At 35.2% G+C, this 22,670-nt stretch overlaps 1 protein-coding gene across 1 annotated transcript; it reads left to right on the plus strand.

Moving 5' to 3' along the window:
• Window positions 1-6,880: 6,880 nt before the first annotated feature.
• On the plus strand, window positions 6,881-9,784 carry LOC114383083 (protein phosphatase 2C 51-like). Its single transcript, XM_028342675.1, has 3 exons — window positions 6,881-7,735; window positions 8,179-8,284; window positions 9,342-9,784. Exons 1-3 carry the CDS (start codon window positions 6,992-6,994, stop codon window positions 9,650-9,652), a joined length of 1,161 nt encoding a protein of 386 aa, XP_028198476.1. The 5' UTR covers window positions 6,881-6,991; the 3' UTR covers window positions 9,653-9,784.
• The last annotated feature ends 12,886 nt before the right edge of the window (window positions 9,785-22,670 follow it).

Below are 22,670 nucleotides of genomic sequence, written 5' to 3' on the forward strand. Positions count from 1 at the left end.
TAATGGGAAAAAATTATGAAAGCGACAAAGAGGTAACATCTTCTAACAAATCTATTTCTTTTGATGAGTTACAAGATGCATTTGCTGAATTACATAGTGAATCAATTAAACTAGCAAAACTTGTCTCTTCATCTAAGAAAACAATTTCAGATTTAGAAAAAGAAATTTCAAAATTAAACAAAGAAATAGATATTCTTAAAACTGAAGTTTCAATCTCTAAATCTAGTGATAAAGTTCATGTTTCTACTATGACTAATGAAAAATCAAATTCATGTAAATGTTTTCATGTAAATGTTGTAGCAAATATGTAGAAGAAATTAAAAATTTGAAAAACTCACTTGCAAAATTTTCTATTGGCAAGAATAACCTAGATGTTATATTAGGAAATCAAAGATGTAGTTTTGATAAAGCAGGAATTGGATATAAACCAGAAAAACAACAAAAGTTTTATAAAAGTTTCTTTTCTTTCTCACAAAAATACAATTCTCCTTTCATTACATGTTTTTATTGTGGAAGAAAAGGGCATGGCACATCTACATGTTATTTTAAGAAAAATTGCAACAATATCAAAATGATATGGGTCCCAAAAGGATCTTTAGTCAATACTAACACACAAGGACCCAATAAAGTTTGGGTACCTAAGTCACAAACTTGATTATGTAGGTATCTTTGAAGAAGAAATGGTACATAGATAGTGGTTGTTCAAAGCATATGATGGGAGATTCATCAAAATTCACACATATCTCTCCCAAGAAAAGTGGGCATGTTACTTATGGTGATAACAACAAAGGTAGAATTCTTGGAGTTGGAAAAATAGAAAGGATATTTTAGATGATGTTGCAGAATCTTTAGAACAAATGCATATTCATGGAGAAGATTCTAAAGGAAAAGGGAAAGGAAGCAATGAAGATCCTCCAGAAGAAGCCAAATCAAATTATGAACTTCCAAAAGAATGGAAAGCTTCAAAAGATCATCCCCTTGACAACATTATTGGTGATATCTCAAAAGGGGTAACAACTAGACATTCTCTTAAAGATTTATGCAATAATATGGCTTTTGTGTCTATGTTTGAACCTAAAAATATAAATGAAGATATAATAGATGATCATTGGATAGTTGCTATGCAAGAAGAACTAAATCAGTTTGAAAGAAACAATGTGTGGGAACTAGTAGAGAAACCTGAAAACTACCCCATCATAGGAACAAAATGGGTATTTAGGAATAAGTTAGATGAACATGGCATAATCATTAGGAATAAGGCTAGATTAGTTGCAAAAGGATACAATCAAGAAGAAGGTATAGATTATGAAGAAACATATGCTCCAGTTGCAAGATTAGAAGCCATTAGAATGCTCTTAGCTTATGCATCCATAATGAATTTTAAGCTTTATCAAATGGATGTTAAAAGTGCTTTTCTAAATGGCTTAATTCAAGAAGAAGTATATGTTGAACAACCCCCAGGTTTTGAAATGTTAGATAAGCTAAATCATGTTTATAGATTGAAAAAGGCTTTATATGGTTTAAAACAAGCCCCTAGGGCATGGTATGAACGTCTAAGCAAATTTCTTTTAGAAAAGGATTTTTCTAGAGGAAAAGTGGATACCACACTATTTATAAAGAGAAAGTATGATGATATTCGATTGGTTCAAATATATGTTGATGATATAATCTTTGGATCCACTAATGATTCATTGTGCAAGGAGTTTTCTCTTAATATGCAAAGCGAATTTGAGATGTCAATGATGGGAGAACTAAATTACTTCCTGGGGTTACAAATCAAGCAAACTAAAGAAGGTATATTTTTTAACCAAGCAAAATACTGCAAAGAATTGATCAAAAGATTTGATATGGAAAGTGCAAGGCACATGGCTACACCTATGAGTACTGGCTGTTATTTAGACAAAGATGAATTCGGTCAATCTATAGACATGAAACAATATCGAGGTATGATTGGATCTCTTCTCTATTTATTTGCTAGTAGACCAGATATCATGTTTAGTGTATGCATGTGTGCTAGGTTCCAATCCAACCCCAAACAATCACATTTGAGTGCAGTAAAAAGGATCATAAGATACCTAGTAGGAACAATCAATTTAGGATTATGGTATCCTAAGAACTCAACATATAACTTAATAGGATACTCTGATTTTGACTTTGCCGGATCAAAAATTGACAGAAAGAGCACAAGTGGGACATGTCAATTTATTGGATCTGCTCTTGTATCATGGCATAGTAAGAAACAAAATAGTGTTGCTTTATCTACTGCTGAAGCGGAATATATTTCTGTTGGCAGTTGTTGTGCCCAAATTTTATGGATGAAGCAACAACTATCTGACTATGGAATCTTTCTTGATCATATACCCATTAGGTGTGACAATACAAGTGCAATCAATCTATCCAAAAATCCAGTTCAACATTCTAGAACAAAACATATATAAATTAGGCATCATTTCCTAAGAGATCATGTTCTGAAGGGAGATTGTGTGCTAGAGTTTGTTGATAGAAAGAATCAGCTTGCTGATATCTTCACAAAACCTCTCCCCAAAGAAACATTCTTTTCCATTAGAAGGGAATTAGGCCTCTTAGATATCAGTGATTTGGATAAATAAGGATTGATTGATTGAATCATCTATGCTTAATGATTGATTGTTTATGTTAAGTATGTTACCTTGCTTGATTTTGCTTAAATTCTTGTTATTATGTTTGATTGATGCATTATTATGTGTTTGATGCTTGAATGATTGAATTAAATACATATGAGTGGTGATGATTGATATAGTTAGATGTTTTGGCATAGACATAGATAATTTTTAGAAGAACAAGCCTAGTTTGTGTTCTGGTAATCGATTACCCTCAAGTGTAATCGATTACACAAGAACAGATAGCCTGTAATCGATTACAACAGCCTGTAATTGATTACCAGAAGGCAAAATACTCCTGTAATCAATTACCAAACCTTGTAATCGATTACATCACGTCCTCTTCTATAAATACTCATGAAATCCAGTGGCACTGCGCAACCACACTCTTCCTACGTGCCTTCTTTTCCCTAAATCTTCAAATCTTCATAACTTCCTCAATTCTTAACCAAATCACGTCCCACAAAGCCCAATCTTCATCATTTTCACTCCTCTTTCAATTCCACCAATTGAAATTCATTAAAACTTCATCAAATGACAGAATCGTCAAAGAAGCGAAAGGGATCATCCTCCACCACTGCTGTTGTTGGCCATCACCGCCACGGACCATCTGAAGCACCCACAACACCAATTCATCCTTCCTTATCATCTCCAAGATCATCTACTCTATTTTCTTTAGATGATCAACGTCTATGGTACAACTCTCAATTTTCTTCTAGGATCATCTTAGACCCTAAGTCCCTAGACACAAATTTCTTTAATGATGAGACATTTGACTGTTATCAAGTGTTTCAAAACTCTGGATTAGTTGATTTTATGTCCTTAAAATTGCCTTACTATCCTAAAATTGTTAAAGTCTTTTACAGCAATTTAAAAATTCAGGATGGTATTATTTCTTCTGAGGTGGATGGTATTTCTATGATCATTGATCAATCTCTGTTCTTTTCATTGACTAAATTACCAAGTCAAGGTGCAACTTTTGAAGGCACCATTTTTTATGACTAGAATTTTGATTATTCTAGTCACGATGCTCGTCGTATGGTTTGTAATGACCAGGCAGAAATGACTGATAGATTGCTGGCCGGATCATTAACCTTTGATTGTCGCATCATGCACTATATTATCGTAAGAATTTTACTCCCCGTTCTTCTAATTTGGCTCAAGCCTCTGAGGAGGACTTGATTTTGATGTGGGTTTTCCTTACCGGTCGTCAGATCGACTGGGCTCACTTGGTTAGGTACCGAATGCATAAGGCATTATGGGCCAATGCACCTCTTCCATATCCTCAATTGGTCACCCTCTTTCTCCGTCATTTTCAAATTCCTCTTGATGATGAACCTTTTGTTCAAGTCAAGCGTTCCTTTGCTATAGGTGTTGGTGCAGTTACTTCATTTGGTTACCGTAAGGATTGTGATGGTCAATGGCTGAAGAAGGACGCACTCCCTCCACAAGATGAGCGTACTCCTTCTCCTCCTCCTCAGCGAGATGATTCAGCCCTTATGACTGAAGTTCTTTCAGAGTTACGGAGTCTCTGCACCTATGTCGGAGAACGATTCGATTCCTTGGATGGTCGCTTTGAAGGCATGGATACCCGCATCACCCAGCTTGAAAAGGATGTCACTTATCTTCGTCGGTGCTTTGACCTTCCACCCCCGTCTTAGTTTTTAGGATGTTATTATCTTTTATTATAAGCCGTGTATTTGACTATGCTTTTTACGCTATCATTTTCTAAACTTTCGTTATCTTTCAATAATTAGCACTTAGTCTTTTATGCTTGGATTATATTTGGTTATGACTTATTTATGCTTGGATTATATTTGGTTTTAACTTATGGATGATTGGCTTATATTTGGTTGTGACTTATGATTAATTATGTACACTTTAGTTATATTATCTTGTGTTGGTTGCCACGCACTTTGGCTTTTTGATGTTGCCAAAGGGGGAGAGAAATGAGGTGGTATAGAAGCTTAGAAATCAAGTGGTTAAGTGATTAAGTAGTGATTAAGTGATCATCAAATTCCAAAACATAGGGGGAGTATGAAATGAGTGAACGCAATATATCTTGCATATACATTGCTTGTATCTTGATTTCAGGAATTAAATTGTCATCATCAAAAAGGGGGAGATTGTAGAAGCAAAGACTTTGCCTTTGATGTTTTGATGATGCCATATGTTCGTGATGTTTTGATGACTTATGAAAATGTGCTTCTCAAGTTTAATTCAAGACAAAAATCCAAGAATACAAGATACAACATCAAGAAGATCTCTAGTGTTTTAGGAAGGGAATTCCAAATTGAAACTGCAAAAGGTTTGACTAAGAAATTTAAGCAAAAATGTCTTTTTCAAGAGATTTACTCTCTGGTAATCGAATACAAGAAGATGGAATCGATTACTAGTGGCCAAAATGACTTATAACAGCTATTAGAAATTTGAATTCAAATTTTACACTGTGTAATCGATTACACATGGATGGTAATCGATTACCAGCAGTTACTGAACGTTTTGATTCAAATTTTAAAGCCTGTAATCAATTACACAAATCTTGTAATCGATTACGAGAGGAGATTTTCATAAAATTATTTCCAAGGGTCACAACTTTTTAAATGGTTTTTACATGGTCATCAAAGGTCTATTTATATGTGATTTGGAACACGGATTTGTTTAGAGTTTTTCAGAACAAAAAGTTTTATCCTCTCAAAAAGCAAAATCATTTTATCCTCTTAAGAATTCCTTGGCCAATACACTTGCAATTCAATAAGGAATTATTTGAGTGCTCAAATTGTTCAATCTATCTCTTTCAAGAGAGATTTCTTCTTCTCTTCCTTCTATTTCTCAGAAGGGATTAAGAGACTGATGGTCTCTTGTTGTAAAGGAATCTGAACATAAAGGAATGATTGTCTTTATGTGGTTCAGAACTTGTAAAGGGATTTTGCCAGATAATGGAACTCTCAAGCGAGTTGTTTGGGGACTGGACGTAGGCGCAAGGGTGTGGCCGAACCAGTATAAATCTGAGTTTGCATTTTCTCTTCCCTTAAACTCTTTTATTATTTATTGCTTATTATTTTTATTTAGTAAAATTAATTTGCATTATTATCCAGGAGTTCTTGTTTAAAAAGAATCTTGGATTGTTGAATTAAATTAAAAGTAGAATTTTTAATTGAAAAATAGTTTGTGATATCTTAATTCAACTTTCCTTCTTAAAATATTTGAGGTTACTTATTCAACCGAGACTAATTAATATTGTATTTTTATTAAAAAAATATCATCATTTGCAATATTACACGGTTAGAGAAATAAATAGTGTAACTCGCAACACAGCACGAAAATTAGTCACACGTGTCTAATGAAAGAAGTGCAGGCAGTCGCTGATTGCCAGTTACGTATGTCTTTTTGATGGAAACTCGGCGCGGGAAGGAGAAACCCGCAGCTGGCACTAAAAGATATTTTCCCATTGCTTCGGGCCACAAGTCTACGACTATAATAATTCGCCAAACAGAGTGTACCCAATATTTTTCAAAAGCAAACAACACAGAAGAATCACCACACATAACAAGCAATCATAACCCAGATACAGACAATAAAACCCGATAAATAAGATTTCATGAATAATAATAATAATAATAATAATAATAATAATAATAATAATACTCAAAGACCAAAATTTCATTTTCGAAACATGATATAGGCTTCAGAGATGAACGAACATAAAATACATAAGAAAACAAGGTGCACAATTAGGTTAGGCCACACGAAATAATATCAGCATGAACAGAGAAAGAAAGGAAGAGAAGAGAGTGCGTACAATATGCCTGTGCACTGTATAGCAGTTGGGAAGAGAGCAAATGGTAATCTATGGCCCAAATCAGAGACGCAACCCAGCATCAGAGAACACGTGTCCTCCAACCTCGCGAAACTCAACAAAAACAAAAATTACGGAAAGCAACCTCTGTCATGCCACGTAATCTAATCTATGACTCTGACCCTCCCCTCTCTTTCTATCATTTCCTTTCATCAACTGGCCCCCACCTCACCTCATCTTTCACACAACCGTATCACTTCTCACAACATCCACGCTCCACGTACCCATTCCATCAATCTCAGCCGTCCACGTCTCCCTCAGTAGAATCCAACTCACTGGTCCTCAAATATCCACCTGTTACACCATAACACCCTCCCTTTCAAATCAACGGTCCACATTCCACGCCTCTCAGATCTCGCAATCAAACACTTTAAATTCCCTCCTTCCTCACAACATGCCGTTTCTCTTTTACAGCCGTTTTTCTTATTTTATTTATTTACTTCGGCTTGATTTTAGTTTCGTGTTGTGATGTTTTCTGTGGTTCTGTTGTGTTATGTTCAGTTCGTTGCATGCAAAAACGATTATGAAGACGCCAAAACGCCACTCGCCGCCGCCAAATTCTTCCCTGCGAGTGGAGTCTGATTCCGGCGAAATCGTCACGAGGTTCAAGAACGGTCGCCGGAGAAGAATTAAAATCAAGCGAATGAAATACACTTGCCAGACGAAGATCCGCGTCAGGAATGACGCCGGCGCCGGCGGCGTGTCTCAACTTCTGGCGGTGGATTCTGAAGGAGAGAAGAGAGAGATTCACGAGAACGTGGAGATATCGCTGTCGCTGGCTTCGTCGTCGTCGGAAGAGGAAGAGCGATTGTCGTCGAAGCAAAACGACGGCGTTTTGTCGTACGGGTCGGCATCGGTGATAGGGAGCAGGAAGGAGATGGAGGACGCGGTGAGTGAGGAGATAGGGTTTGCTGCGAAGTGCGACTTCTTCGCGGTGTACGACGGCCACGGCGGAGCTCAGGTGGCGGAGGCGTGCAGGGAGAGGCTGTACAGGCTGGTGGCGGAGGAGATGGAGAGGAGTGCGAGTCACGTGGAATGGGACTGGCGGGGAGTGATGGAAGGGTGTTTTCGGAAAATGGACTGCGAGGTTGCCGGCAATGCGGCCGTCAGGACGGTGGGTTCCACGGCTGTTGTCGCCGTCGTCGCGGCGGCGGAGGTTGTCGTTGCTAATTGCGGTGATTGTAGGGCCGTCCTGGGAAGAGGAGGTGAGGCCGTGGACTTGTCTAGTGATCATAAGGTATATTTGTTTCCATTTTCATAGTTATATAATTTCTCAAAATTCTACTTTACTTTTTATTAACTGGACAGCTCATTTTAGAGTTGTTATTCTTAATTTTTACGAGTACCTGAAATAACATCATATTCGTTAAAAATATCCGTACATATCGTGAACATGTAAGTCAATGCTCTTCAATTTGATGATGAAAATGTTTCTTTTAGCAAAAATTGTTGCTGGCAAGTGAATGTCTGGGGTGCGTAGCGTCCAAAAGAGAAGATGTCTTTTTGTCTTATCGTAGAGTCAAGTCAAGTATTTCTATTATTATTTAGAGATTTGAGATCTTTGTATTGGGTGCATCAAAGCTTTTATATTAAATTATTTCCGTAGCATTTTTTCATCCCGAAGCAATTTAATGCAAGACAATGAATGAACGGCATTGCGGTTCCCTTTTGTGTGCACAGCCCGACAGGCCCGATGAGTTGATACGAATTGAAGAGGCTGGTGGAAGGGTCATTAACTGGAATGGCCAGCGCGTGCTTGGTGTTCTTGCCACTTCACGATCCATAGGTTAGTTTTGAAATTTCAAATCTTCACTTTCACTGTAACACTGGTTGCTAATATTGATCATCATTCGTTAACTAAGTCTTTTTAATCATTTAATGGCGTTGCTTCGGTGTTATGTGTGTGCGTGCTTATCCTTTGCCATTTTTTAACATATCGTTTTTATCAGCTCAGTACTGTAAAAGCAGAAGAATCTCGGCACCCTCTGGCTTTTTATAGTATAGCAGAGCAACATTGACAAAAAAAGAATGAGTATTATTATTATTATCGGCATCCTCTCACTTTAAATTTGATTATCTACAATTATTTTTTTTAAATGTTGAACGAAACAAGAAGACACATTGTTACTTTAGATCCGCCCATTGCCATTACAAAGGAATCCAACAGAATGATATTAACAATGATTTTTCTATGTAAACAAGTTTGTCTTGGTCGTTTTTATGCATATCTCAGAACTGGTTTTAAATTTAAGAGTTTTTGGTAAAGTGTCTGTTATTTGAAGTCTTAAACTTGAAGGTTGGACAATATAATGATGATTCAAAACCTTTGGACAATTGTCCCCAAACTTCCACATGCTTTTTCTCCTAATAATTGCTTCTCTTGTATGATCAAACACGTGGAACTCTTAAATAATAAATAATAAATGGAGAGAATTTTGTGGTATGGATATGGTTTACCACAAGATTAAGGAATCTTGATCTGTCAAATTGCATGGAAACTCTAATCCCCACATGCTTGAAGAGTCAAACTTGAATAATTTAACTTAAATCAACGGTTTTTGCATCATTGATAAAATGGTAAAATTGAACTTGCGTGTGATTTCTGAAACAGACCTAGAAAGGACAAGTATAAACCATCATATTTAGCAAGACTTGACTGTATTTGAATATTGTTCCAAATACATTTGAATATTTCCTAAAAATGCATTATTCGGCTATTTTTATTTGCTTGAAGATAACCCATCTCTTTGTATTTTGTAGTTACATTTAATTCCATAACATCATAACATTGCTGCTCCAATTTCTATCCTATCCGTTCTGAAAGTGTAATTTGGCCGATGCAGGAGATCAGTACCTTCGACCTTATGTAATATCAAAACCAGAAGTGACAGTGACCAAGCGAAGCAGCAAGGATGAATTTCTCATACTAGCAAGTGATGGATTGTGGGATGTGATGTCAAGTGAAGTTGCGTGCCAAGTTGTAAGGAAATGCTTCCACGGGCAGATTAGGAGAGTGTGCGATGGAGTTGGGAATCATCAAAACCGTGCTACCGAGGCTGCAGGCCTCTTGGCAGAGATAGCATTGGCAAAGGGAAGTAGAGATAACACCAGTGTCATTGTAGTTGAGCTAAGAGGATCAGTAACTACTGATTGAGGCCTCATTTCTGCCAAAACATGTATCTTTATTTTTATTTTCTTCTCTACTTAATGGCTTGCTGCTTTTGGACTAATATCTACTCAGGATGTGCCTCTTCAATGCCACAAGAGATTATCTACTTGATAATAATGAGTACATGCTATGTCACATTAGTGTTTTTTTTTTTTTTGAAAAAACGACCTCCAATTAATTCTTTAAATATCTACAACATGTCAATACATTAATTGCGAAATTACTATTTTAGTTTGGATAATTAATAGACAAATGTTTACAGATAATTTATAATAAAAAATTATTGAAATTTAATTTAAGAATAAAATTGGAAATAGTATATTGAAAAAGATAAGTTGATTAAGGAAATAAAGTATATGAATAAAGATAAAAAAAAGTGCTTTGAGATGGTCGAAAAAATAAACTTTTTGGGTTGGTTGTTGAACCAAATTGAATTTGAAATTAAAATTAAAAAATATATTTAAAACAAATACAAATTTAAAACGAATATCGTGATATTTTATGTGTCTCAACTCCATAAATATATTCATGATTCATCTCATGTGGGTAAATTGGATGATGTTCAAATGAAGGAAAATTTGATATATGAAACATTGTCTTTGAGGATCGAGGATAGATGAATAAAACACTTAAAAGAGGAGAAGAGATTTTGTTGGTCAAGGTAATCTGGCGAGGTGCATTAGGATAGGATGAAACATGGGGACTAGAGATTCAGATGCGAGAAACCTATCTAACCTTGTTTGAGTCAAGTAAATTCCGGGAACAAAATTTCTAAAAGGGTGGGAGAGTCGTAACGCCTTGAGATTTCAATAACTGGAAATCAATTTTTAATGCATTTCTTATGTTATCTAATTAATTGATTGATTTGGATGAGTTGATGTGTTGTATGAATTAGCTATGTGTCATTGCTTGATGTGGATGTTAGCTTATGTGGAATTTGATTGACCTATGTTGAAATTATGAGATTTCAAGTTTTACCCAAATCTGTTCTGGTAAAATCGCGATCCCGAATTCGTCAACCGTTAGATTGCTTTCAAACTTAAAGCCTGGGTTCATGGCTCAGGTCTACACATTTTGACTATTGAGATTTTTTGGATAACATTTTTGGACAGCTTGCTTAGCAAGACAAGAGTGTTAAGTGCAATTCTCAACCTGGGAGGGAAATTCGCTTAGCAAGACCATTGTACTAAGTGCAATTCCAACCTGAGGAGGCAACTCACTCAGTGCGAGAGGTTGCACTCAGCACCAAAAGTGAAGTTTTGCTTAGTGAGACGAGATCACTAAGCGAGATCTGCAAATTATAAAAATGTCCCACAACACAAGAATACGTGTTTTATATTCCTTTCTCTCTAAACTTCCGCTTCAAAACCCTAACATCTCCTCTTCCACAATCCACAACCACCGTTGGCCACCACAAGCTGTTGTTTCTTGCCGTCGAACCATCGCACGGAGAGGAACGCTTTAATCATAGCAGAATCTTCAAAATTCACCTCAAGGATTCGGTAGAGAAACAAGTTCTAAGCCCTTCTTTCGTGGTTTCTTTGAGGTAACCATGATTCCTTTGTCTCCTTGTTAATTTGAGCTTTTCTTAGTATCTCTTGCAATTTAGGTACTGTAATAGGATGTTTTTACACTTACTTTGAGAAACCTTTGAAAATGAGACGTTGTAGAAGTTACCCTTTTATAGAATTGATGTCATTTAAGCGACCTTCGCTAAAGTCGGGTTACATTGGTGTGATTGAAATTTCAAAATGATGTCTCTTTGAAGTATACCCCAAAACACCCCATAGCCACTTTTAATTTGACAGGGGTATTTGACCCCAAATGTTGATATTGACCTTGCTTTTGAAATCTATACTAAATTGTCTTTGATTTGGTATATAGAACTCTGCATTTGGATCGACGGACGTGAACGTGAGAGGTCTCCATGCGACATAGAGAGGAGCTGACGGAGGGATAACAATAGGTGATAAGAGTTTATTATTGATTTATGCATTTTAATACCATAGTTGGGGTCAGGGAACCCAATTATGAGGATGTATGCTTGTCCCTGTGCATGCTGATTTTCAATAAAACCTATGTTTTCGACTAATGGGATGCAATATATTTGTTATTAATGAATGATATAATTATTTTATTAGACTTATGTTGTTTGAATACCTGGGGAATGTGAATCCCATGTATAAAATTATGTGCATATATGTGGAATGCAATTACTGACAATGTTAATGCTGATGATAATGTTGATATGATATGATGTTGATGTTGATGATTATATTGAGATGATATGATGTTAATGTTGATGATAATGTTGATATGAGATAATGTTGATGTTGATGATGATATTGAGATGATATGATGTTAATGTTGATGCTGATATTGAGATGATATAATGTTAATGCTAATGCTAATGATAATGTTGATATGAGATGATGTTGATGTTGATGATGATTTTAAAATAGGGTGATGTTGATGTTGATAATGACATTAAGATGAGATGATGTTGATGATGTCATTATGATGATGTATGTTGTGTATGTACATTGGGGTGCAGTGACCATGTAATCAATTACACAAGTTGTATGAAGCTTGCAGAGTTATGTCTCATAGGTTTAATTGATTACAGCCTTATCATAATCGATTACACAGGTGTTTTTGAGACAATGACTAATTTATTCAGGAGTCTCTGCTTCGATTACTTCTTTTTCTATAAGTGTTTCGAAAGTGAACAAGAACACTTCAATCAATTACTTTGAGTATCTAATTGATTACATTGTTCTTAAGTTGTTTCCAGGTTTTGGGAAGAATAGTTTAATCAATTAAAAAGATAATCTAATCGATTACTTCATTGAATTAATTGATTACCTTGTAGATTTAATAGATTAAAGGTGGTTATAATTGTTTTCTCTATAAATAACCAGCTTGTGTTATCTTTTAATATACAATGAAATAAGCTTCTGAATAAGCTAAGATCATGTTTTGTTATTAGTTAAAGAAAGAAGAGATGAAAAGTGCTTAGAAAAGTGACTCACACCTTTAAATCTTTTGATTGTGAAGATCTTTTGTGATAAGTGAGTTGTGTCATTTTCTTGAGTTCAAGAAGAACAGCTCTTCAATTAAGCAATGTTTTGCGGAAAGGATTGATTAGGTTGTGTCTATCTTTACTCTTGGTTTTTTTGTATGGTTTTACACTTTTTTTTTTGTTTGTGCGTGAATCGCTTAAGGAATGCTAGAATAGGTGTTTCTAGTTTGGGCTAAGGGTAGGTTTCTCTTAGGCTCTTATTCACAGAGGACCCTAGTGTTGGGAGCCTAAGTCTCTATTCCCAGGGTGGGAATTGTAGATTGCTTGTAAGGATTCTATATGCATGGTAAAAATCTAATTCGGGTTTTGGATTAGATAATTGGATTAGCTTCTCTAGTGATAGAAAGTAAACCGTATAAAAAGGTTGTGTACTTTTTCTCTTGATCTGGTCTTTATCTCTCATTCTAGTCATAATTAGTTTTATAAAGGTTCAAGAATATATCTTTGTGAAAGAAATAAATTTAATGAAGTATCTCGTGTAAAGGGTGTTGGACAAGTGGCCTCAATAAATTAAGAGGAGGGTGAATTAAGTTTCAAAATTTTCCCACTAACAAACTTTAACCCCCTTTTAAATGATATATGATAGGCTCAGAATGCAGAAGAAGAAGAAGAAGCAATTAATTTAATAATGTTCTTTTAATTGTGCAAGACAAAGTAATCTGCAATAAAATAACTAAGATACGGGAAGAGAGAAATGCAAACTCAATTTATACTAGTTCGGCCACTTCCTGTACCTGCGTCCAGTCCTCAAGCAACCCACTTGAGATTTTCCACTATCTCCGTAAATCTTTATAGACTTTGAACACACCTTGGGATCCCTCACCCTTGTGTTCAATATCCTCACAATCCAAGAGACAACCAGTCTCTTGATTACAAGTGAGTTTATGAGATGAATAGAAAGATTTCTCTCCTTTAGAGTAGATGATACAAATTGAAGATCCTAGAAGAATTCTCAATAGATTTGCTAGTGTTTGCCCAATAGTTTTTGAGAGAACATTTAACAATTAAGTTCTCTTAGAATATCTCTCTCTTGCTTTTCAGAGTCAGACACACATATATATAGGCCCATTGTGCCTTTTCAAAATGGTTTGAAGAGATGTGTCTTTTCAAAAAGCTTTTCTGAAATTTTCTCACTGATAATCGATTACAGGATTCTGGTAATCGATTACACAGTTATATTTTGAAGGGTCATGAATTTTCAAAGTGTTTTCTGAAGTGTCATTACTGGTAATCGATTACAAACATTTGGTAATCGATTAGAAGATTCAAAATTCAAATTTCAAAACTCTTTTTGAAAAGCCCATTTGCAAACTTGTCTCTGGTAATCGATTACACTGCATAGTAATCGATAACCAGTGCCTTTGAGTTGTTGGAAACAATTTGTTTGAGGCAAAAACTGATCAACCCGTGAGATTCTTTTAACAAATAATCTAAGCCCTCCTCTTTTTCTTGATCTTGTTTGCTTGACCTTGAATTAATCTTGAAGCAATCTCTGTTTGCTTAACCTCGAATGTTTCTTGAATCAATTTTGTTTGATTATACTTTGTGATGTGATCCTGACTAGGAGCGGATCGCTTCATACATGCAATGAAGATTTGGATGATGCCACAAGGATTACCTTCATAAGTCTGAGATTGGTTCAACAAGGAACCCAGAGAGAAGCTCTCACCAAATTTTATGAAAATGCCAAAAGTCCCTTTTATTGAAAACAAAAACCAATACTTATAGCGTATCTGAACAAAAAGATAAAAATAGACATGGGCTTTCAAAACAGTTTGGGCCAAAAAAATTATAAATAAAAAATTAGAACATATTTATTATGGGCCTTCAAATTAATCTAGGCCTTCAGCAACAATTAATAGTCTTGATAGTGTCTCTGCCTTTGGGCCTTCATCCTTCTCCACTCGGGGGCTTTGTCCTTCTCCACTTGGGCCTTCGTCCTTCTCCAATTGGGCCTTTAGCCTGTATTTGGCCAGTTTCAAGATTCTCATCACTTTGGCATCATCAAAACCCTATATTCATATATTCACATTCTCCCCCTTTTTGATGATGACAATCATTATCAAGTGAATTCTTTTCGGCATCATCAGAACTTGCATGATTCACATTCTCCCCCTTTTTTATGATGACAACCATCTATAGGTTTGGAGTAAAAAGAATATCTATTTGGGTCGTTTTCTCCGCCTTGATTTTGCAATGATTGCGTATATGAGACAGTTGAAGATTTCATATATATATAAAAAAAAACTGTCTCAATAAAAATAGATGATTCCTCTTACTATCTTATCTTTTATCTATCTCTCCCCCTTTGTCAACATCAAAAACAAATCATGAGCAGAGAGAAGAAAAGCATTCAGCAATTTATAATGAATTAATAGAGTAGAGCATGCCATACCGTTCAAAGTATCATTTCTTGACCTAATAGATTTAGTCTCATCAGAAGCAAATATGAGAATCAAATGATACCAAAAGGCCTTTATCACATAATTGATGAATACTTAATAAACTATGCTTAAGACCATCAACAAGTAAAACACATTTTTTTTATAGAGATAGAGAGATTCATACTTATTTTTCCAACTCCAAGAATTTTACCTTTGTTGTTGTCTCCATAGGTCACATGTCCACTATTTTTGGGAGAAATATGAATAAACTTTGATGCATCTCTCGTCATGTGTTTGGAGCAACCGCTATCAATGTACCAACTTTGCCTCAAGGAGTCCTTCATTCATATAATCATATTTTGACTTTGGTACCCAAATTTTCTTAGGTCCTTGAATGTTAGTTTTGACTAAGGATCCTTTTGGAACCCATACCATTTTTCCAATGCTACTACCATTCTTTCTAACATAACATGTTGATGCACTATGACCTTTCTTACCACAGTAAAAGCATGTTAAGAAGGGAGAACTAATCTTTTGAATGGAGGCAAAGAAATTTTTATACATATTTTGTTGATTTTCAAGATTATATCCTAATCCAGCCTTATCAAAAACACATCTTTGTTTGCCTAATATAATATCTAAATTATTTTTATCAAGAGTAAATTTGGCAAGAGCAATTTTTAAATCTACAATTTCTTCTTTGAATTTATCACAACATTCACATGAATGAGATGCTTTATTGTTTTCTTGTATTAAGCATTTTGTAGAAGATTGGTTTTTATCTACTGATTTTAAAATTTTAACTTCAGATTTAAGATTTTCTAACTCTACATTTAATTTCAAAATTTCCTTTTCTAAACTTGAAATAGTTTTAGAATATGAAACTAATTTGGCAAGTTTGACAGATTCTTTATGCAAGTCATTGAATGCATCTTGGAGTTCATCAAAAGAAATAGATAAGTCATAGTTAGAAGACATTACCTCTTCTCCGCTTTCATAGTCTTTGGCCATGAGGCCCATATTTATGATTTCATTTTCTGAATCACTTGATGAATCCATGTCATTATCTTCCCAAGTGATGTATGCTTTCTTTTCTTTCTTATCTTTGAAATTTTTCTTGTCGGATTTTTCCATTCTTCTTTTAAAGACAGGACAATCAAATTTCAAGTGCCCAGGTTGATCACATTCATAGCATTTTGGAACTAAGGAGGAATCTTCTCCTTTCTTCTTTGGATTGAAGTTTGATCTCCTTTGATTTCTTTTGTTTCTCATAAATTAATTGAATCTCTTCACAAAGAGTCTAAAATCATCATCTTCTTCTAAGTTCTTTTCATTTGAGTCTTCTTTGTCATTTTCCTCATGAATAGAAGAAGATGAGGCTTTGAGTGCCATTCCTTTCTTCTTTTTGTCATTCTCTTCATGTTGATAGAATCTCATAAGTTTCATTTCATGTTCTTGAAGTTTCCCAAAGAGAGTGGGAAGAGACATGTTGGTGAGATCTTTTGATTCTGCAATTGCTATTACTTTTGGTTGCCATTGCCTGCTTAAACATCTCAACACTTTGTTAATGAGATCTTCATTAGGAAATATTTTTCTTAATGATGCAAGATGATTAACTATATGTGTAAATCTCTTTTGTATATTTGAGACTCTGAAATACTCATCCATGCCTAATGTAGAAGTAATTATGTTCTTGGCTTTTAAATTATATTGATTGGAATTTTTGGGAAAAGTCTTAATTACAAAAGGGACTTTGCCCAAAAATTTATATCTTCTCTTGTATTTACTTCTTTATTACATTTTAAATGGGCATAAGAGTTTTTTTTGCATACTATAGTTCTTCTCTTTAATTTATAATTTTCCCTAAAATATTAGTCTTGTGGTATTATTGATTGTTATTGTATGAGATTTGTGTTGTCTGAAGACCAGGGGAATGTGAAATGTGATTGCTTGTGATGTTGAAGATGTTGAAATGAGATGATGTTGATGTTGTTAATGATATTGAAATGAGATGATGTTGATGTTGTTGATGATATTGAAATGAGATGATGTTGAAGTTGATGATGAAACTGAGATGAGATGATGTTGATGTTGATGATGTCATCGTGATGGATGTATGTTGTGTATGTACATGTTGGATATCCTTGTGAGGGAAGGGGATTGGTTTAAAAATTTCAACCATCCCTTGAGAGGGAAGGGGATAGCTTAGAATTTTTAACTATCCATAGTTAGTGCATTGATGGTGCCCATGTTTCATACTTCATAATTGCATTAAAATAGCATAAACTTTGTTAGCAAGTACCAGTAGTTTTTCACGAGGAAAAATACTGGTACTTGGGGACATGTCACTCGGTTTGGAACTTCCATAAGACTCAGGCTGATCACCAAGGGGGGAGGAGGGGAAGTTACATGTACACGACAGGTTGACCTCGACTCTTGCTACCTAGTTTTCCTAAGTGAGAGTATTATGTGGAAAATGATGCAATCCTACCCCCCCCAAGGGCATTGGATAGAAGACTCCAAGAAGATTGGGCCAGAGATACAAGAGAAGGCCCTAGAGTTCTCATGAGCCTTAGGGTAGATTTCGGGCCCATGGGCTAAGTATGAGCCCACTTATCTTTGTACATATTAGATTAAAGTTTCATTATTTTTTGGCCTTGTATTTAGGGTTCCATAATATCGGTAAGGTACCCTAGAAATGTAGGATTTTTCAGCCCTTGTATTTTAGGGCACCTAGACTAGTTTTTGTATTAGGAGTAGTTTTGTAATTTCACATGCATTAAGTGAATATTTGATGCATGTGGTTGGAAATAAATTTAATTTAATTGGGAGAAGCCCAATCCAATTAAATTTTAGAGGGGGAGGTGAGAATTTGCTTGCTACACCCCATTGCCACATCATATAGTCGTGCATGTCCTTCATGCTTTACATGCCTCATCACACCTAAGCACACTTAGTGGAGAATCTTGGACATGATCTTGGATTAGAGGGTTGAACCATAGCTAAAATTAACTAATCATAATTAGTGAAATTTTGGCTCCACAAATTCAATTTCAAATTCAAGTGAAATTTGAATTCAAATTTCCCTCCAATTTTGTGTGACACTTAGGCTATAAATAGAGGCCATGTGTGTGCATTTTTTCAAATTTGATCATTTGAGAATTAAACTTCAAAGTTCAAACCTCTTTTGAGGCACAAAATTTCGTGCTCCTTCTCTCCCTCTCCATCCATTCATCTTCTCCAACCTTCAAGCCCTTATCAATGGCTTCCTATGGTGGTGAGCTTCTTCTAGACTCATCTTCTCCTTGAAGTGGCATCTCCAATCATCTTTCTTCCTTCTCCGTTCTACTGCCATGATTTTCAAGAAGCAAAGGACTCCATTGATGAAGAAGATCCAAGGCCTACAAGCTCCACATGGAGGTACATCATGTGGTATCAAGAGCATCTTCATCTAGGTGATGTTCTTTTGCTTCCTCTATCTTTTTGTTCAATCAATTCACTTTAAATCCTTGTTATTCATCTTATTCTCCATGTATATCCTCCATTGTCTTGTGGTTTCGTGCTGTTTAGAGTATATTAAAAAAAAATAAACCAATTAAATCTTAGATCTACACTTGTTCTTGCATTTCTATGGTTCAAATGTTATAAATCTACTCTTGAATCATGCTTTTGTGTTGATTTTAGGTTCTATCATTTTTCAGTCATAATCTTCTTGTGCTGAACCTTTAGATCTAAATTTTCTTCCAAAATGTTTTTTAGAAAAAAAACACAAAAATCTAAGTGTAAATCACTTAATCCATGTTGTCTTAGAGTCATGTTTAGTCATAATAATTGTCACATTATGTTCTATGTTTGTGTTAAATTTTTATTTTGTTGATTGAATTCTAGATACATTTGTTCATGTATTCTTGTCATTCTTAGCCTATCTTTTTTAATTTTGAGTCTAATTCATGCATGTTATTTAGTTCATAACATGTTCTAAATCAATTCCTAGAAGTAATCTTGTTGTGAACTTTTTTTTTTGTTTTCTAAGTTTCCTAATGATGCCTATGATGAAGTTGAGTTGTGGTGCTGAGTTGTGGCTGGATTTGTGAATAAAAATAAGTCTTAAGCTCTCTTGAATTGTGTTATTCAAGATAATTGAGCATAAGCAAACACAAATTGTAATTATCCAAGCCTTAAGCAACATAAACATTACTCTTGATTTCTAGGTTGAAATCGCTGGTGCTGGCAGCTTGAACATACAAACTTGCATAAATTACAGGGAATTGGTCACTACGAATTTTGAGCTGAATATTTTACTTAATTTTCTAGACATATGGAGAAAAATTATAAAAAAAGAACCAAGGAATTTGGATTAGAGGAAAAAAATAAGAAAAATCACACAAGTTGGCAGAAAAATCTGTGTCCAGGAAAAAAAAGTAAAAGGGAAGTGTGCTTGTTTTGGCTCGAAATTTGTTCTATAATTGGTGCCTATTTTATACCAATTTTAGTTCTGAAATTTCAATTGAAAATTAGTGTGAAAACAAGTTCCAAAACTAGAGGTTTCTTGAGTCTTTTTTTGGGTTTTTTTACTCTACTCTAGAGCCATTCTAAGTTTCTCTTTGAGTCCTAGCTTGCTTTTATGTGCTTTTCATTGCTTTAATTGTTGAATAATCCTTGAAAATTTGTCTTGTTAAAACTCTATTGGTTTAGCTTTCATTTTATTTTTTTTGGTCTTTGGTTATTGCTTGTCTACTTGTTTCCTTGTTTGCGAGTTACCATGTAGGGAATTGGAAAGGAGGATTGGTGTCATCCCTTGAAGAATTTGAGTCAAGAAGCAAGGGAAAACCACCTTAAGAGCTATTGGACTAAGAAGCACTCCAAATTGAGTGAATCACCAAAGAGAGAACAACCACAAAAATTGAGGACCTTTTTGTAATTCTGTAATTGACAATTTACTTACTTTCATTGCATTCAAATTTTGCAACAAAAAGGCTTTTCATTGGAAGTAAGTTGGGAGCCTCCAATAGGTCACCCTACTTCCATTTGTGTGTAATAATTTTAGGCAATTTTCCCTTAGGATTGTGAGTGTTTTGTTGGGAACCTTAAATGTGGTCATCCAAACACTCTTAGGATTCGCCTAGTTTACATTTCTTGCTTACTTTCATAGCTTATTTCCTTTACCTTCCATTGTTAAACCGCCTAGATAGCTTGCCTTTTACCAATTAGTTTTTACCTTATCTTTCACACCTCTTTTAGTGTTTATTTTGGCTAGTTTCAACCATAGTTTCTTTTACCTTTTATTTTCAAACCCCCAACAAGAAAGAACCACAATTTAGGAACCAACATGAGTCTTCATTCTTCACCTAATGTTAATGGTGAGGGTTCTACTCCTAAGGACCCCTTGTATAAGATATTAGATGAGTTTAGATCCCTTAAGTTGTCGAAAGAAAAACAAGATAAAAGAAAAAGGAAAAAAAAAGAGTGGAAGAAATAAGTCAAGATGAAAGAGAGAAAATAAGAGAGGAAGAGAGAAGAAAAATAATGAAAGAAATGAAAAGAGAAAAACATGTCTCCTATATTAGTCATGAATCTTGCAAGAGTTTAAGTGAAGAACTTAGTGACTATTATAGAGGGTGTCATAGTTCACTTACTAAACATCACTCTGATCGAGGCTGTACCCGAATCAAATAAACATTAAAATGTAGTAACTAGGAAGTGATCCTAGGTCGTTTCCCAACGAGCAATGATAAACCTGATGGAAGCTTGCTTGTGGGGCTTCTATGGAGGCTGGATCTTTGAGCTTCAATGAGGTCTTTCAATGGTGATTTTCCACCATGGAGATGCAGCGGAAGACAAAGGAGAATAGGTGAGAGGAGGCACCATCCACTAGGGAATAAGCCATGGAAGAAGGAGCTTCACCACCAAGATGAGCCTTGGATAAGAAGCTTGAAAAGGATGCTTCAATGGAGGAAAAGAAAGAAGGAGAGAAAGAGAGAGGGGGGAGCACGAAATTGAAGGAAGAAAAAGGGAGAGAAGTTGAACTTTGAGTTGTGTCTCACAAGACTCTCATTCATCAAAGTTACAACAAGTGGTACACATGTTTCTATTTATAGACTATGTAGCTTCCTTGAGAAGCTTTCTTGAGAAAACTTCCTTGAGAAGCTTCTTTGAGAAAACTTCCTTGAGAAGCTAGAGCTTAGCTACACACACCCCTCTAATAACTAAGCTCACCTCCTTGAGAAGCTTCCTTGAAAAGATTCCTAAAGAAGCTAGAGCTTAGCTACACACACCTCTCTAATAGCTAAGTTCACCTCCTTGAGATGAGAAGCTAGAACTTAGCTACACACCCCCTATAATAGCTAAGCTCACCCCCATGAAAAAATACATGAAAATACAAAAAAAGTCCCTACTACAAAGACTACTCAAAATGCCTCGAAATACAAGGCTAAAACCCTATACTACTAGAATGGCCAAAATACAAGGCCTAAACGAATGAAAAAACCTATTATAATATTTACAAAGATAAGCGGGCTCATACTTAGCCCATGGGCTCAAAATCTACCCTAAGGCTCATGAGAACCCAAGGGCCTTCCCTTGGATCTCTGGCCCAATCTACTTGGAGTCTTCTATCCAATGCCCTTGCGGCGTAGGATTGCATCAAAACCAAATGTTCATAACAGATAGTAGGAAATAGTAACAAATTGGGGGGGGGGGGGGTTGTTTGCTTTTGTAAATTAAACAGCGAGTAAAATTGAATTAGAAATTATCAGAATTAAAATACGTTTCTTCCCCTTGATTCACAAGCAAGTCTCTTATCGTAGGTTGCGAGAGAAAACAACGATGCAGACTTAGCCTTCCATTAATCAAATAGAGAACGAAATTTTATTGATAAAACTAAAAGTCTGAACTAGAATTGTAAAAAACGAAAATAAAATAGAAAGAGAAGAGAGACTAAAACTAAAAACGAAAAATAGAAGAGAGAGAGAGAGGAGCGAGAGAGAGAGAGAGCTAAACTAGAACCTTGGTGTTGTTATATAGTTTTTTTCAGCCCCAAAGCTTACAAATCTTTTTTAAATCCAAGCCCATAAGTAAAATCAAATCAAATCTAGATAAGATAAGATCTAGATGAAATAATATCTAGATAAGATAAGATAAGATAAGATCTAATTTTGTAGAATAAATTAGTCTGCCCTCTTCAAGTCCAAGCCCAATTCTGGATTCAAGCCCAAGCACAATGCTTCATTAATTCCTGAAATTAGATTAAAAACATCAAATTAGCTGAATGGGCCCAAATAATAAAACTGCATAATAAATTTGACAATTAAGACTAATCAGTATTTAAAATGGTGCAAAAAGGGTTAAGAAATAGGAGAAAATAATGGCACATCAAAACCCCCCATACTTAGCCTTTTGCACTCCTAAGCAAAATGAAATAAAGAACAAAATCAAAGGATATCAAAGAGAGACAAACAAAAACATTTACATATTTCTCAATGAACATCAAGGAATGAAAGGAATGAGTAACATCTAACATGAAGAGATCCAAAGAGTC

Source organism: Glycine soja, chromosome 14, assembly GCF_004193775.1.
Source record: "Glycine soja cultivar W05 chromosome 14, ASM419377v2, whole genome shotgun sequence".
Lineage (NCBI taxonomy): Eukaryota > Viridiplantae > Streptophyta > Magnoliopsida > Fabales > Fabaceae > Glycine > Glycine soja.

Excerpts from the sequence above, each read along its gene's own strand:
- LOC114383083 (XM_028342675.1), top strand. The coding sequence starts at position 6,992 with ATGTTCAGTTCGTTGCATGCAAAAACGATTATGAAGACGCCAAAACGC. Across the intron at positions 7,736-8,178 it reads ACTTGTCTAGTGATCATAAG|CCCGACAGGCCCGATGAGTT; the intron begins GTATATTTGTTT and ends TTGTGTGCACAG. Across the intron at positions 8,285-9,341 it reads TGCCACTTCACGATCCATAG|GAGATCAGTACCTTCGACCT; the intron begins GTTAGTTTTGAA and ends TGGCCGATGCAG.